At 50.2% G+C, this 17,276-nt stretch overlaps 1 protein-coding gene across 3 annotated transcripts in view; it reads right to left on the reverse strand.

Moving 5' to 3' along the window:
- Positions 1–11,589: 11,589 nt before the first annotated feature.
- The window catches only part of COLQ (collagen like tail subunit of asymmetric acetylcholinesterase), a 67,655-nt gene continuing 61,968 nt past the window's right edge, over positions 11,590–17,276 (reverse strand). For all 3 annotated transcript variants that reach the window (XM_055569967.1, XM_055569965.1, XM_055569966.1), the window contains exons 13-17: positions 17,004–17,143; positions 15,901–16,020; positions 15,460–15,580; positions 13,629–13,731; positions 11,590–11,821 (exon numbers count right to left, since the gene is read on the reverse strand). In XM_055569967.1, coding sequence (XP_055425942.1) covers positions 11,752–11,821; positions 13,629–13,731; positions 15,460–15,580; positions 15,901–16,020; positions 17,004–17,143 — 554 coding nt within the window. In that variant the 3' untranslated portion in view covers positions 11,590–11,751. The remainder of the gene's footprint in view (positions 11,822–13,628; positions 13,732–15,459; positions 15,581–15,900; positions 16,021–17,003; positions 17,144–17,276) is intronic.

Consider the following 17,276-nt stretch of genomic DNA (forward strand, 5'->3'; position numbering starts at 1 on the left):
ACCCAGAAAAGCAGCCCATTGTCTTCAAAAGGCGGTAGGAAAAAATATAAAAGACAAAAAAAGAGACAAAAGAGGTAGGGATGGAGCTCCATCCCGGGAAGGGAGTCTTAAAAAGAGAGAAGTTTCCAAACACCAGGAAACACTCTCACTGCTGAGTCTGTGGTGAGCCTTGGAAGCACAGAGGGCAACATAACAGGGAGGAAAACTAAATAATTAAAACCCACAGATTACGAGCCCAACGGTAACTCCCCCAGCGGAGAAGCAGCGCAGATGCCTGCACCCGCCACTAGCAAGCAGGGGCTGGGCAGGGAGGCGTGGCCCGCATTGCTTAGAGTAAGGATCTGGCCTGAATGCCCCAAGGGCAATCTGAGTGAACTAACTTGGGCTAGCAAACCAGACTGTGGGATAGCTACCACGCGAAAAGCCAGCCCTAACCTAAGACACCGCCTGGCCCGCGCACAGAACAAAGGACTGAACAGAGATAGCTGGCAGCAGACCATCCCCCTCTGGTGACAGGCAGCCAGAGCCAGAAGGGGGCAATCACAGCCCCAGAGAGACATTAGCTACAAAACTGTAAGCAGGCTTCTTTGCTAACTAAGATTTCTTGGAGTTCTGGATGGTCAACATCCGCCTGAGAAGGTGCACTGGTTGTACACCCAGAAAACCAAGCATCAGGGATGGGGGAGGCGATAAGTCGTGGTGACCGCGCTCGCCAAACACCCCATCGCCTGAGCTGCTCAGACCTGGGAAGGGCACAAAACGCAGGCCCAACCAAGTCTGCGCCTCTGAGGACTACCTGAGTGCCTGAACCTGAGCAGGTTAGACCTGGGAGGTACATATAGCCCAGGGCTGGCCTCAGACAGTTCCAGGCAGAGCAACCTAGAGCCTGAGCAGTGTGGGCAGGGAGGGCACACGTTCTGTGAGCGGGGGGCAGGCCCAGCGTGGCTGAGGCACTGCGAGCCCATGCCAGTGTTACTTGTTTGCAGCGTCCCTCCCTCCCCACATCGCGACTGAACAAGTGAGCCTAAAAAAGTGTCCACCACCGCCCCCTTGTGTCAGGGCAGAAATCAGACACTGAAGAGACCAGCAAACAGAAGAAGCTAAAACAGAGGGAACCTCCTTGGAAGTGACAGGTGCAATAGATTAAAACCCTGTAGTCAGTACCGACTACATAGGAAGGGGCCTATAGATCTTGAGAAATATAAGCCAGACCAAGGAACTATCCAAAAATGAACTGACCCCACACTGCCCACAACACCACCAGAGAAAGTCCTAGATATATTTTTACTATTTTTACAATCATTCTTTTTTTTTAAATTTTTTCAAATTTTTAAGTCCTCTATTACTCCTTTAATTTCCACTTTTATAACCTACTATTACTTTGCAAAAAAAAAAGACCCTATTTTTAAAAAGCAAACTTCATATATATATATATATATATATATAATTTTTGTGACTTTGTTTTTTTTTTCTTCTCTTTTTTCTTCTTTTCGTTAATATTGTATTTTTGAAATTCCAAACTCTACTCTAGAATTTTAATCTTTGCTTTTTGGTATTTGTTATCAATTTTGTACCTTTAAGAACCCAATCTTCAGTACCCATTTTTACTTGGGAGTGAGATTACTGGCTTGACTGCTCTCTTCCCCTTTGGACACTCCTTTTTTTCCACCAGGTCACCTGTGTCTCCTCCCTACCCCCTCTCTTCTCTACCCAAATCTGTGAATTTCTGTGTGTTCCAGATGGTGGAGAACACTTAGGGAACTGATTACTGGCTGGATCTGTCTCTCTCCTTTTGATTCCCCCCTTTTGTCCTCTTGGCCACCTCTGTCTCCTTCCTCCCTCTTCTCTTCTCTGTATAACTCCATGAACATCTCTGAGAAGTCTAGTTGTGGAGCACACATAAGGAAGTGATTACTGGCTAGCCTGTTCTCTCCTCTATTGATTTCACCTCATCTCATTCAGGTAACCTCTAACTCTCTCCTCCCTCTTCTCTTCTCCATGTAACTCTGTGAACCTCTCTGGGTGTCACTCGCTGTGGAGAAACATTTCGTCTTTAACCTAGATGATTTACCAATGGTTCTGTATAGAAGGAGAAGTCTTGAGACTACTGTAAAAATAAGACTGAAAACCAGAAGCAGGAGGCTTAACTCCAAACCCTGAGAACACCAGAGAACTCCTGACTCCAGGGAACATTAATTGACAGGAGCTCATCAAACACCTCCATATCTACACTGAAACCAAGCACCACCCAAGGGCCAACAAGTTCCAGAGCAAGACATACCACTCAAATTCTCCAGCAACACAGGAACACAGCCCTGAGCTCCAATATACAGGCTGCCCAAAGTTACTCCAAAACCATTGACATCTCATAACTCATTACTGGACAGTTCATTGTACTCCAGAGAGAAGAAATCCAGCTCCACCCACCAGAACACCGACACAAGCTTCCCTAACCAAGAAACCTTGACAAGCCACCTGTACAACCCCACCCACAGCAAGGAAACTCCACAATAAAGAGAACTCCACAGACTGCCAGAATACAGAAAGGACACCCCAAACTCAGCAATATAAACAAGATGAAGAGACAGAGGAATACCCAGCAGGTAAAGGAACAGGATAAATGCCCACCAAACCAAACAAAAGAGGGAGAGATAAGGAATCTACCTGATAAAGAATTCCGAATAATGATAATGAAAATGATCCAAAATCTTGAAATCAAAATGGAATCACAGATAAATAGTCTGGAGACAAGGATTGAGAAGATGCAAGAAAGGTTTAACAAGGACCTGGAAGAAATAAAAGAGTCAATATATAATGGATAATGCGATAAATGAGATCAAAAGCACTCTGGAGGCAACAAATAGTAGATTAACAGAGGCAGAAGATAGGATTAGTGAATTAGAAGATAGAATGGTAGAAATAAATGAATCAGAGAGGAAAAAAGAAAAATGAATTAAAAGAAATGAGGACAATCTCAGAGACCTCCAGGACAGTGTTAAATGCCCCAACATTCGAATCATAGGAGTCCCAGAAGAAGAAGACAAAAAGAAAGACCATGAGAAAATACTTGAGGAGATAATCATTGAAAACTTCCCTAAAATGGGGAAGGTAATAATCACCCAAGTCCAAGAAACCCAGAGAGTCCCAAACAGGATAAACCCAAGGCAAAACACCCCAAGACACATATTAATCAAATTAACAAAGGTCAAACACAAAGAACAATATTAAAAGCAGCAAGGGAAAAACAACAAATAACACACAAGGGGATTCCCATAAGGATAACAGATGATCTTTCAATAGAAACTCTTCAAGCCAGGAGGGAATGGCAAGACATACTTAAAATGATGAAAGAAAATAACCTACAGCCCAGATTACTGTACCCAGCAAGGATCTCATTCAAATATGAAGGAGAAATCAAAAGCTTTACAGACAAGCAAAAGCTGAGAGAATTCAGCACCACCAAACCAGCTCTCCAACAAATGCTAAAGGATATTCTTTAGACAGGAAACACAAAAAGGGTGTATAAACTCGAACTCAAAACAATAAAGCAAATGGCAATGGGATCATACTTATCAATAATTACCTTAAACATAAATGGGTTGAATGCCCCAACCAAAAGACAAAGACTGGCTGAATGGATACAAAAACAAGACCCCTATATATGTTGTCTACAAGAGACCCACCTCAAAACAGGGGACACATACAGACTGAAAGTGCAGGGCTGAAAAAAGATTTTCCATGCAAATAGAGACCAAAAGAAAGCAGGAGTAGCAATACTCATATCAGATAAAATAGACTTTAAAACAAAGGCTGTGAAAAGAGACAAAGAAGGACACTACATAATGATCAAAGGATCAATCCAAGAAGAAGATATAACAATTATAAATATATATGCACCCAACATAGGAGCACCACAATATGTAAGACAAATGCTAACAAGTATGAAAGGGGAAATTAACAATAACACAGTAATAGTGGGAGGCTTTAATACCCCACTCACACCTATGGATAGATCAACTAAACAGAAAATTAACAAGGAAACACAAACTTTAATGATACAATAGACCAGTTAGACCTAATAGATATCTATAGGACATTTCACCCCAAAACAATGAATTTCACCTTTTTCTCAAGTGCACACAGAACCTTCTCCAGGATAGATCACATCCTGGGCCATAAATCTAGCCTTGGTAAATTTAAAAAAACTGAAATCATTCCAAGCATCTTTTCTGACCACAATGCAGTAAGATTAGATCTCAATTACAGGAGAAAAACTATTAAAAATTCCAATATATGGAGGCTGAAAAACATGCTGCTGAATAACCAACAAATCACAGAAGAAATCAAAAAAGAAATCAAAATATGCATAGAAACGAAAATGAAACACAACAACCCAAAACCTGTGGGACACTGTAAAAGCAGTGCTAAGGGGAAAGTTCACAGCAATACAGGCATACCTCAAGAAACAAGAAAAAAGTCAAATAAATAACCTAACTCTACACCTAAAGCAACTAGAAAAGGAAGAAATGAAGAACTCCAGAGTTAGTAGAAGGAAAGAAATCTTAAAAATTAGGGCAGAAATAAATGCAAAAGAAACAAAAGAGACCATAGCAAAAATCAACAAAGCCAAAAGCTGGTTCTTTGAAAGGATAAATAAAATTGACAAACCATTAGCTATACTCATCAGGAAACAAAGGGAGAAAAATCAAATCAATAAAATTAGAAATGAAAATGGAGAGATCACAACAGACAACACAGAAATACAAAGGATAAGAGACTACTATCAGCAATTATATGCCAATAAAATGGACAACATGGAAGAAATGGACAAATTCTTAGAAAAGTACAACTTTCCAAAACTGAACCAGGAAGAAATAGAAAATCTTAACAGACCCATCACGAGCACGGAAATTGAAACTATAATCAGAAATCTTCCAGCAAACAAAAGCCCAGGTCCAGACAGCTTCACAGCTGAATTCTACCAAAAATTTAGAGAAGAGCTAACACCTATTCTACTCAAACTCTTCCAGAAAATTGCAGAGGAAGGTAAACTTCCAAACTCATTCTATGAGGCCACCATCACCCTAATACCAAAACCTGGCAAAGATGCCACAAAAAAAGAAAACTACAGGCCAATATCACTGATGAACATAGATGCAAAAATCCTTAAAAAAATTCTAGCAATCAGAATCCAACAACACATTAAAAAGATCACACACCATGACCAAGTGGGCTTTATCCCAGGGATGCAAGAATTCTTCAATATCTGCAAATCAATCAATGTAATACACCACATTAACAAATTGAAAAATAAAAGCCATATGATTATCTCAATAGATGCAGAGAAAGCCTTTGACAAAATTCAACATCCATTTATGATAAAAACTCTCCAGAAAGCTAACCTCAACATAATAAAAGCTATATATGACAAACCCACAGCAAACATTATCCTCAATGGTGAAAAATTGAAAGCATTTCCCCTAAAGTCAGGAACAAGACAAGGGGGCCCACTTTCACCACTACTATTCAACATAGTTTTGGAAGTTTTGGCCAGAGCAATCAGAGCAGAAAAAGAAATAAAAGGAATCCAAATTGGAAAAGAAGAAGTAAAACTTTCACTGTTTGCAGATGACATGATCCTCTACAAAGAAAACCCTAAAGACTCCACCAGAAAATTACTAGAGCTAATCAATGAATATAATAAAGTTGCAGGATATAAAATCAACACACAGAAATCCCTTGCATTCCTATACACTAATAATGAGAAAATAGAAAGAGAAATTAAGGAAACAATTCCATTCACCATTGCAACGGAAAGAATAAAATACTTAGGAATATATCTACCTAAAGAAACTAGAGACCTATATATAGAAAACTATAAAACACTGGTGAAAGAAATCAAAGAGAACACTAACAGATGGAGAAATATACCATGTTCATGGATAGGAAGAATCAATATAGTGAAAATGAGTATACTACCCAAAGCAATCTATAGATTCAGTGCAATCCCTATCAAGCTACCAACGGTATTTTTCACAGAGCTAGAACAAATAATTTCACAATTTGTATGGAAATACAAAAAACCTCGAATATCCAAAGCAATCTTGAGAAAGAAGAATGGAACTGGAGGAATAAACCTGCCTGACTTCAGGCTCTACTACAAAGCCACAGTCTTCAAGACAGTATGGTACTGGCACAAAGACAGAAATATAGATCAATGGAACAAAATAGAAAGCCCAGAGGTAAATCCACACACCTATGGACACCTTATCTTTGACAAAGGAGGCAAGAATATACAATGGATTAAAGACAATCTCTTTAACAAGTGGTGCTGGAAAAACTGGTCAACCACTTGTAAAAGAATGAAACTAGAACACTTTCTAACACCATACACAAAAATAAACTCAAAATGGATTAAAGATCTAAACGTAGGACCAGAAACTATAAAACTCCTAGAGGAGAACATGGGCAAAACACTACGACATACATCACAGCAGGATCCTCTATGACCCACCTCCCAGAATATTGGAAATAAAAGCAAAAATAAACAAATGGGACCTAATTAACCTTAAAAGCTTCTGCACATCAAAGGAAACTATAAGCAAGGTGAAAAGACAGCCTTCAGAATGGGAGAAAATAATAGCAAATGAAGCAACTGACAAACAACTAATCTCAAAAATATACAAACAACTCCTGCAGCTCAATTCCAGAAAAATAAACAACCCAATCAAAAATGGGCCAAAGAACTAAATAGACATTTCCCCAAAGAAGACATACAGATGGCTAACAAACACATGAAAAGATGCTCAGCATCACTCATTATCAGAGAAATGCAAATCAAAACCACAATGAGGTATCATTTCACGCCAGTCAGAATGGCTGTGATCCAAAAGTCTACAAGCAATAAATTCTGGAGAGGGTGTGGAGAAAAGGGAACCCTCTTACACTGTTGGTGGGAATGCAAACTAGTACAGCCACTATGGAGAACAGTGAGGAGATTCCTTAAAAAACTGGAAATAGAACTGCCTTATGATCCAGCAATCCCACTGCTGGGCATACACACCAAGGAAACCAGAAGGGAAAGAGACACGTGTACCCCAGTGTTCATCACAGCACTGTTTATAATAGCAAGGATATGGAAGCAACCTAGAAGTCCATCAGCAGATGAATGGATAAGAAAGCTATGGTACATATACACAATGGAGTACTACGGAGCCATTAAAAAGAATACATTTGAATCAGTTCTAATGAGGTGGATGAAACTGGAGCCTATTATACAGAGTGAAGTAAGCCAGAAAGAAAAACACCAATACAGTATACTAACGCATATATATGGAATTTAGAAAGATGGTAACAATAACCCTGTATGCGAGACAGCAAAAGAGACACAGATGTATAGAACAGTCTTTTGGACTCTGTGGGAGAGGGAGAGGGTGGGATGATTTGGGAGAATGGCATTGAAACTTGTATAATATCGTTCGATGCATGATACTGGATGCTTGGGGCTGGTGCACTGGGATGACCCAGAGGGATGGTATGGGGAGGGATGTGGGAGAGGGGTTCAGGATGGGGAACACGTGTATACCTGTGGTGGATTCATGTTGATGTATGGCAAAACCAATACAATATTGTAAAGTTATTAGTTCAGTTCAGTTCAGTTCAGTTCAGTCGCTCAGTCGTGACTGACTCTTTGCGACCCCATGAATTGCCAGGCCTCCCTGTCCATCACCAACTCCTGGAGTTCACTCAAACGCACGTCCATCGAGTCAGTGATGCCATCCAGCCATCTCATCCTCTGTTGTCGCCTTCTTCTCCTGCCCCCAATCCCTCCCAGCATCAGAGTCTTTTCCAATGAGTCAACTCTTCTCATGAGGTGGCCAAAGTACTGGAGTTTCAGCTTTAGCATCATTCCTTCCAAAGAACACAGGGCTGATCTCCTTCAGAATGGACTGGTTGGATCTCCTTGCAGTCCAAGGGACTCTCAAGAGTCTTCTCCAACACCACAGTTCAAAAGCATCAATTCTTCGGCGTTCAGCTTTCTTCATAGTCCAAATCTCACATCCATACATGACCATTGGAAAACCATAGCCTTGACTAGACGGACCTTTGTTGGCAAAGTAATGTCTCTGCTTTTGAATATGCTGTCTAGGTTGGTCATAACTTTCCTTCCAAGGAGTAAGCATCTTTTAATTTCATGGCCACAATCACCATCTGCAGTGATTTTTGAGCCCCCCAAAATAAAGTGTGACACTGTTTCCACTGTTTCCCCATCTATTTCCCATGAAGTGATGGGACCAGATGCCATGATTTTCGTTTTCTGAATGTTGAGCTTTAAGTAATTAACCTCCAATTAAAATAAATAAATGTATATTTAAAAAAAAAAAAGAACCAACCTGGAGCCTTCTGGAGGGGAGTGCCACCAAGGGTTCACCCCAAGTGGCTCAGCACCCATTCCTGCCAAAAGGAAAAGCAAAACCGGAGAGACAGGTCCTGTAATAGACCTGTGCACTCAGCCCCCAGTGGCTCCATTCCTGCTCCTGACACCCAGTCCAGCAGCCACGCCCTCCCCCCATAGCCTGTGTGCTTCTGGAGAATTCCCAGGGTGTGGGCTAAGGGTAATCTTAAAACTTGTGCCATCCTGCATTCAGGAACCCAACTATGATCTGATCAGCAGGCAGCTTTTTTTCTGATAATAGGAACTGGTTCAAGAATGGGTGTGTCAATAAGACTCAGGTCAACAAGACTCAAGACAAGATTTTCTGGGGACTCCTGGGGAAAAAAAATCAAAGTCCTTGAGAGCCACTGGAATAGACGTTCTGTCTTCCTGTGGACATTGCAAGGTGCAGATGTCAGCCTGAAGCTGGAGCGGTCAGCTTGTGGCCACCCTAAGGCTCGAATGAGCAGGAGAGGTGCAAAAGCTGAGAGGATAGATCAAGCAAATAGATGGAGCAGGAGCCTTGATTGAACCTTGCCTGACCTCCAATCCACTCCTAGAACTTGCATTGGTGATCCGAGCCAATAAATTCTACCCTACAGTTTAAATCAAAGTTGGATTTTCTGCTACTTGCCAGCAAAAGCATATGGACTGACACAGCCTCCTTTGTCGATTGTATTCTGAAGGCCCTGCCATTCTCAGCCACTCCGCCTGACAGCTGAGGGAATCTATCACCTGTCTAAGGACTGGCCCAGCACAGCCCGAGGGCAGCGTCCACCAGCAGAAATCAGCAGTTGGAGGTGGAGGGAAAGTCAGCCTCTGTCTCGCGTCTCGCGGGGGAGGAAACTGAGGCTGTGGGAAGTGACGGACCAGGCGTGAACCAGGCGTGGGGGTCTCGCAGCTCAGCACCCTCCCGGCCCCTCTGGCCCAGCTCAGCTCCTTGCATGACCAGCAGACGACCCTGGGAGGTGTTCCTGTGACGGCCGGGGGTCCCCACCCCTGGGGAAGCTAACACCGTGGAGCTGGCATTCATGGGGGCCCAGGGCCCACCTTCCCCGAGCTCTCATCTTCCCATTTCAGAACCCTGAAGGGGTAGAACGACTCTACGGATGGTCTTAACACCTGTGACCTTGAGTCCTCTCCTGAGCCTTTCAGAACTTTCCCTAGAAATATCAGAGCTGGAGGCAGGCCCCCCTCTCATACTGTGGGGTCCCGGGACCAGAGCGTAGATGGGGACTCCCACACAACAGGAGTACCTACATGAGGATCAGACTGACAAACTTATGCATTAAGTAGGTTCTGCTTACCCGACAATACAACTTCATAAAGACCTAGAACTTTTAGATTCCTCACAGTCTCCCACGGCCCCACAAGGAGAGCAGTCCCCAGCCCCGCCCCAGCCCGCCTCACACCAGGATGCGTGCCCACGTGGAGACCTCGCCTGTGTGTCCAAGCTCCATCGATGACCCCTGCAGACAGCCTGAACCTGGCCACCACGCCCCTCATGCTGACAGGTGTGTGCGAGCCACACTCAGGAGGACAGGCATGCAGAGAGGGCCACGCGGCCCTGCAAACAGGCTCAGGACCACTCAGGTGGGAGCGAGGTGTCCTGGTACCTGCAGCCTTGTGGGGAAGCTCACAGCCAGAGGAAAGTCAGAACAGTGCCCCCCAAGGACTGGGACCCAGGACGTGGCCCGTCCTGGCCAGCTCTGAGGGCAGTATTGGACCTGCTTTCTTTCCTACAGGAGATGGTAGAACAAGGTTGTGGCAGGGCTGGCTGAGCAAACTGGGCTCGTTTGGGCTTGGTGCCCTGGGACATGAGTTTCCTTCCTTGGACATAAGTTGTCCCTGGGGGAGCAGGACTCCTTCCCATTCTAGAACCCTCTGTGGAGTCTGGGAAACAGACTTGATTTCAGAGCCCTCATCCCATCCAGGAGTCCTAGGAGGACAGCAGCCCAAACCCCCAGGGAAGAGACAGACACAGCTGGGAAGTACAGGGCCTTTTATTTGATTTCCCATCTGGAGATGCCGGGATGAAGGCGGTGGCTTCACATGGGACAGATGTGGGCCGTGGAATATCAATCAGCCCAGGACTTGCAATAGAGGCGGAAGGATCCAGACTGCCCAACGCGTCCACCTCTGGGGACACCACACCGGGGCCCACCCCGCCCACGACAGGCCAGCAGCACAACTGCCAAGAGCCTAGGACGCGGGCACGCTGAACAGTCTGTACACACGGGTGGGAGGCGCCGTCCATCTGGGAGCAAATAGGTCCATGAGGTTTGCAGTGGGGAAGACCTGTCTCCCAACAACAGCTAAGCCCCACTCAGAGGATAGGACGGTGGAAGGCAGCTCAGGGACGCGCAGGACTAGCGATCCTGTAGAAACGGGGCTCAGGCACGCGCACACGAGGACAAAGCCACGCGCCACGCAGACCAGGAGGGAGGTCCCAGGGCTCCCAGAGCGGCGCCTAGGACAGATGCCGGCGCGGCCCACAGCTCGCAATCGGTGGCGCGGCCCGAACGGGAAAGCCCGATGGCACAGCTGCTGGCGCACGTCCTGACGGAGAGATGGACACTGGCACGTTCACAGGACGGAGGCTGCGCGCGCACAGCCAGGGGAGGTCAGGACGGCGCCCGGGCCGGAAGCTCTGAGAGCGGCCCCTTCGGGAAACGTAGAGAAAAAGGCCGATGCTCTGCGCTCGTCCGCGCGGCTGCAGAGCGCGGGGTGGGCCGCCGCCCCAGTACTTATTCACATTTGGGTCGCTTGCCTGGGGAACCGCCTCCGCTTGAGGCTGTGGCCAGCTCCGGGGGCGGGGATCTCTCGGCGGGCCAAGATCTGGGGCCACCTCCAGAGAACCCGTCTCCCTACCCGGTGGTTCCCAGGCCCGGGGAGCCCCCCGCCAGCGGCCGAGGACATGCCCGAGTTTCCAGAGGTCAGAGGGGCGGAGAGGCTGCCCCCCCGGACGCCTCCCGCGGATGGGAGCAAACAGTCCGTGTGTGCCTAACAGTGCGAAGCCGAGTCTGCGACGTGGGGAAGGCAAAGCGCCCTGCCGACATGTATATTCGTCCCCGCCGCAAGGTCGCGCTGGGTGCGGGGTGGAGGCCCGGGGCTTGCGGGTGAAGACAGGGCGCGGGGGTCCTCGGTTCCTCCCGTCGGCCTGCGTTACAAGCTTGTTTTAGCAGCGAGAGTTTGTCCTTGTTTCTGTGGCACGGAGGCGGTGGACACTGGACCAGGACGGGGCGAGGTCAGTCTGTCTGCCGAGGGCGGAAAAGCTGCTGGCGGCGCTGCAGGCCGCCGCCTCCTCCCGGGGGTCCTCAGGTGAAGTAGCGGCAGGGCGTGGAGTCGATGAAGCAGTAGGGGGTGCATCGCAGGTCTCCGTACGACCTGGGGGAGGACACGGGGCAGTGGGCAGGAGCCCGGGATGCAGCCACGTCCTGGGACTCTGCTGCAACCTCGGCACACGGCTGCTCCCCCTGCCAGCTGCCTAAGGGCCTGGGGCAGCCGGGTCCAGGCCTCCGGGGCTTTCTCCCTTGAGCAAAGCAGAGGGGTCTGGGGGCACGGGCTTGGACGCAGCCTCTCGGAGACAACCGCCACCTCCTCCAGCGCCACCCTTAGACCGCTCTGTACTATTTCTCAGCTGTCTATTTTGGCTGCCCACGAGAGAGGCAGGCCGGGGCCTGGGGGAGCAGCGACCTCCCCAGCTTTCCCAGAAGCCCCTCAGCCCTGGTCCAGTGAGGTCTGGGGCAGGGGGCGCCATTCTGCTTGAACAGAGTTCAGGAGACCCCCACCTCGCGGGGCAGAGGCCTCCCCTGGGCGCGAGAGATGTCTTCGTGGAGGCCAGGACACCGGCATGCTTGTCCTAAGCCACACAGCCGCCCACTGAGGGGGCCTCAGAAACAAGTGTTGGGGTGCTGGCAGGAATGCTGTGTTTCTGGGGTTCTCTTGGAGGAGCCGAGGTCAGCAAAGTGAGGTCCTAATGCTGACGGGGCCTCCGCGGCAGCTGCTGGCCCACCGGGCAGTTCCGGAGAGTTCAGGGTACAGATGCCTGCCCTCTGCCCTGGGCCTCGCTCCAAGGGTGGGCCCGCTCCTCTAGAGACCAGGCTGGTCCCGGGAGAAGCGGGGGACTGAGCCCGAGCCACAGGGGTCTCAGAGGTGGTGGCCCCCCGACTCCGGGACCCAGGTGGGGCTGGGTCACACGGCTGCGCTGACATAGCCCCCCGACGTGAGCCGGGACTGCGTGACCTGAACTGGGGCTGCGTGTGTCGTGAGTCAGGGCAGCGTGATGTGAGCTGGGGCTGCATGAGGTAATCTGGGGCTGCGTGTGTTGTGAGTTGGGGTGGCGTGACTTGAGCCGGGGCGGCTGTGACATGAGTTGGGGCTGCATAATGTGAGCTGGGGTTAGCATATTAAAAAGCAGAGACATTACTTTGCCAACAAAGGTCCATCTAGTCAAGGCTATGGTTTTTCCAGTGCTCGTGTATGGATGTGAGAGTTGGACTGTGAAGAAAGCTGAGTGTGGAAGAATTGATGCTTTTGAACTGTGGTGTTGGAGAAGACTCTTGAGAGTCCCTTGGACTGCAAGGAGATCCAACCAGTCCATTCTAAAGGAGATCAGCCCTGGGTGTTCATTTGAAGGACTGATGCTGAGGCTGAAACTCCAATACTTTGGCTACCTCATGTGAAGAGTTGACTCATTGGAAAAAGACCCTGATGCTGGGAGGGATTGGGGGCAGGAGGAGAAGGGGACGACAGAGGATGAGATGGTTGGATGGCATCACCGACTGTATGCATATGAGTTTGGGTGAACTCCGGGAGTTGGTGATGGACAGGGAGGCCTGGTGTGCTGCGATTCATGTGGTTGCAAAGAGTCGGACACGACTGAGCGACTGAACTGAACTGAACGTGAGCAGGAGCTGCGTGACGTGAGCCAGCGCTGCGTGACGTGAGTTGGGGCTGTGTGACATGAGCTGGGGCTGTGTGACGTGAGTTGGGGCTATGTGACATGAGCCGTGCCCCGGGGCTGCGTGTGACATGAGCCGGGGCGGCGTGACGTGAGCTGGGGCTGCGTGTGTTGTGCGTCACCATTCCGCAGTGTCCACAAAGCCCGGGCACACAGATGCTCAGGAAGGTATTTGTGAAGGAAAGAGGGGAGCCCGGGCGGGAGCGGTCAAGCCCACGAGACGGTCCCTACCCGGGGAGATAGGTCTCGCAGGTCAGGTGGCCGAAGTCAGCGCCGTCGCAGTCCTCCACGCCCCGGTGCCGGTGGCCGTCTCCGCAGTAGGCCCGGCGGCAGCCTGGTGGGGGACACAAGGGGGACACAGCCCTGAGGGGCCGGGGAGGGGACGGCCCGGCAGGACCACGTGGCCGCAAGGGCTTTCCTCTCTCGCGCGGTCTTCCACAGGGGTCCAGACCCCAGTCCTACGGAAGGGGGTCACTGGCCCTGGTCCAGGCCGCTGCGCGTCAGCCGATAGCCCACCCCAGCCTCCGTGTCCTTGTCCCAGCCTGGGGCCTGGACGCTGTCCCCCGTCGCGGGACCACTGCTGGTTCCCACACGGCAAGGGTCGGGAGACCGCGGGCCCCGGGCTCAGTGATGGCCTCGGGGGCGGGGGTGGGGGTGGTGGTGGAGGGAGCCTCCAGGTGACCCTGCGTCCCCCGGAAGCCAGACCGTGTCTTCCACCAGCTCTGTTCTCGCCCAAGGGGAGGCGCCGGGAGTTTGAACCCTCGTCTTTACAGGGTGTCTGAGCCAACAGGGGCTTGAGACCCTTAGGCGGTCCTTCCTGCTGTGTCACCTGCACGAGGGGCCGGGGGCCTGCGGGCAGAGCCGGCCTGCTAGGAATCGCGGCCCGGAACCGTCAGGGGAAGAGCAGCTTCCAGGAGAAGCAGCTGCTTTACCCCCCTGCCCTACTGCCCCGCTCCTCCCGCCGAGCTCCTGGCTGGCGAGGGACCCGCGCTGGGCACCTACGTGTTCCCGGCCCTGGACCGGAGCCCGGCTCCTCACCACAGGGAGAAGCCGTGCAGGGAAGGGGCATGAGGCCCCTACGGCCCCAGACCGTCCCTGTGACGTCGGCTCACAGGATCTCAAGGCTTCAGCCATCCATGCCTGTCACACCTAGTTTTCAGGGAAGCCCTGGGTCACCCCACTCGCCACGTAGCTGCCCCTCTGAGATGGGGTGACTCGGTGGAGACGGGGTGACTCGGTGGCTTTCAGAGCTGCCTCTGAACTCTACCTTGACTCTGAAGCTCATGCTTTCCACCTCACCTCCTGCTTTCGTCCCTTGAGTTTTAAAAGAAGAGGGACCAGGGACGCTCCAGTGCTAGGCCGCCTGCCTGTCCTGGTCACGTCTGTGAGCCTGAGGGCCGCTCGGCCGCCCAGTTCCCTAGCGGTCGGCTCCGAGGACTCCGTCTGCTGAGAGGGAGCCCAATTCAGAGTCTCGGCTTCTCCCATCTGCCTCTCAGACCTCCTGCACCACCTTTGTCTCTCGATGAGACTGTGGGTTTTGCCGAGAAGTAGGATTCAGGAAAAAGGGGAGGGCCCCGGGGCTTCTGTGGGGTCCAAACCCTCGACAGCAGCTCCATCACCATCCTCGGCTGGTTGGGAGGGCTCACATCTGGCCTGAGCGAGGACGGTCGTCCCTTCTGCCTGCCCAGTGCTGGCTCTGCCGCTGCTGTCGCTTCAGTCGTGTCCGCCTCTGTGCAACCCCATAGACGGCAGCCCACCAGGCTCCCCCGTCCCTGGGATGCTCCAGGCAAGAACACTGGAGTGGGTTGCCACTTCCTTCTCCAGTGCATGAAAGTGAAAAGTGAAAATGAAGTCGCTCAGTCGTGTCTGACTCTTAGCGACCCCATGGACTGTAGCCTACCAGGCTCCTCCGTCCATGGGATTTTCCAGGCAAGAGTTCTGGAGTCGGTTGCCGTTGCTGGCTCTAGAACCATCCAAAACGTGTGGCTGGTGTCCAGGGCCTGGCCTGATGGCAGCCCTGCGGTGGTGTGTGCTGGTTCCCCCAGGGCCGGGCCCCACTCACGGATGCAGTCGTCGCCTGCGTCTGCGTTCCCGTCGTCACACTCCTCCCCTGGCTGCAGGACCCCATCCCCGCAGGAGCTGCGGTGGTCTCCAGGGTAGTCCCGGGGGTGGACAGGTGTCAGCTGGCCAGAGAAACACAGTGAAGTTACCAAGGACAGTGTGCCAGGCATCCCAGGGCACCGGGGACAGAGGCTCTGGGTGGGCACAAGGCGGTGGGGGCTCCTGTCCCAGGGCCAGAGCTCTGTGCTTGGCGGGGAGGCTGGGCCGCGGGGAGCCCCGTCTGGAGCCTGGACTCAGAGTGGAGGCTGCAGGCGGTGGCCCTGGGCCCAGGGAGCTCTCAGAGGCCGGGTGAGGGGGGCGCTCAAGCCTCCACAGAAAGCTCTGCGCCCAGCCTCCCCTTCCTTCGGAGATGAGTCCCTCTGTGGAGCGCCACCTTGGGTACCTGGACGGGGAGCCAGCCAAAGCTGTCCTTGAAGTACAGGGACCTCTGGTCTCTGCGGAAGGCGATCGCGTTCTGGGTGTTCAGCCTCTCCAGTTCCTCCTGGTTGTTGACCACAAAGATCTGCCAGAGAACACACTGGTGAGGGTCCCAGAAAACACTTCCCTGGGGAGCAGGGCTTAAAGAGCCAGAGGAGGAAAAACAAGCCTTGTGGGGGGCCGGTGGTCAGTGGGAAGAGGGTTGGCATTTGCACTCTTGCGTCCCTCCTGAAGTGAGGGCTAACGATTCCCACATCCTCCTAACCCGGTTCAGAATGTTTGAGTTAGGAATAAAAATATTCACCAAGGTTTAAGATTTTTAAATCTTCAAAGTGTTACAAAGACTTCAATAAAAAGGTGATGTCATCTAATCAAGTATTTCAACATCTGGAAATGATTCTTAAAATTCTTACACTCAAAGACATTTATGACAATGCTATTATATGAGGGAAAAGCTTGGAGCACTTGATCGGTTTCTGAAAATAGGGCTCTGGTTAAATAAATCATAGCACAGCCACGTGATGCATGGATTATTATGTATCCATTTGAACGATGAATTTATGTCCAGGGTTTACTTCAAAGTAATCCAAAGGAGGGTGGGCTGTCATACATCAAGTGTAAAGAAGAAAGGAGATGAGCTGGGACTTGATCATTGTTGAACTTGGGTAAAGAGGACGTGCGGGTTCCTTAAACTATCTGTTTCTGCTTTTGTACTTACTTGCAATGTTCCATAATGTTTTTCTTTAAAAAAGACAGTCTAGTGGTTAGGACTCAGTGCTTTCACCGTCAGAGTCCAGGTTCAATCCCTGGTCAGGGAACTAAAATCCCGCAAGCCGAATGGCATGGCCAAAGAAAAAAAAAGATGCAGAAAATGCTCCACAGTGGACCCACAACGTTATCTTGGTTTTCTTCTTTGGATTTTCCCCTTATTTTCCAGTTTGCCATAACAAGTTTGTGCCCAGGGTAACGGGGAAATAAATTTTACTAAAAGGTTTTTACAAACCCCAGGGGGTCATCAATCATGTCGTGAGGGGGGACCACCCCAGATTCCTCCCAGAAGAGCCTTACCACAGGAACTCGTGGGGAGCTGGGCCCGTACACAGACTCCCCATAGGAAGGGTTATTCACATTCATGGGGGGTCCACAAAGACATCTTCCTGGGGGCCCAGGAAATCCTCTTTCCCCCTTGGGTCCCATTACAAGTTGTCCTAGAAAGCAACAAACCGCTGTTACCAGAGCAAAGGAAAAGAGAACCAAACAGCCCAGGGAGGCGTCAGCAAGTTTCACGACAGAAAGAAGCCTCAAGTCCACAGTGTTTCAGAGAGGCCTAGAGGAGAGGTC

The sequence above is a fragment of the Bubalus kerabau genome, chromosome 2, assembly GCF_029407905.1.
Source record: "Bubalus kerabau isolate K-KA32 ecotype Philippines breed swamp buffalo chromosome 2, PCC_UOA_SB_1v2, whole genome shotgun sequence".
Taxonomy (NCBI): Eukaryota; Metazoa; Chordata; class Mammalia; order Artiodactyla; family Bovidae; genus Bubalus; species Bubalus kerabau.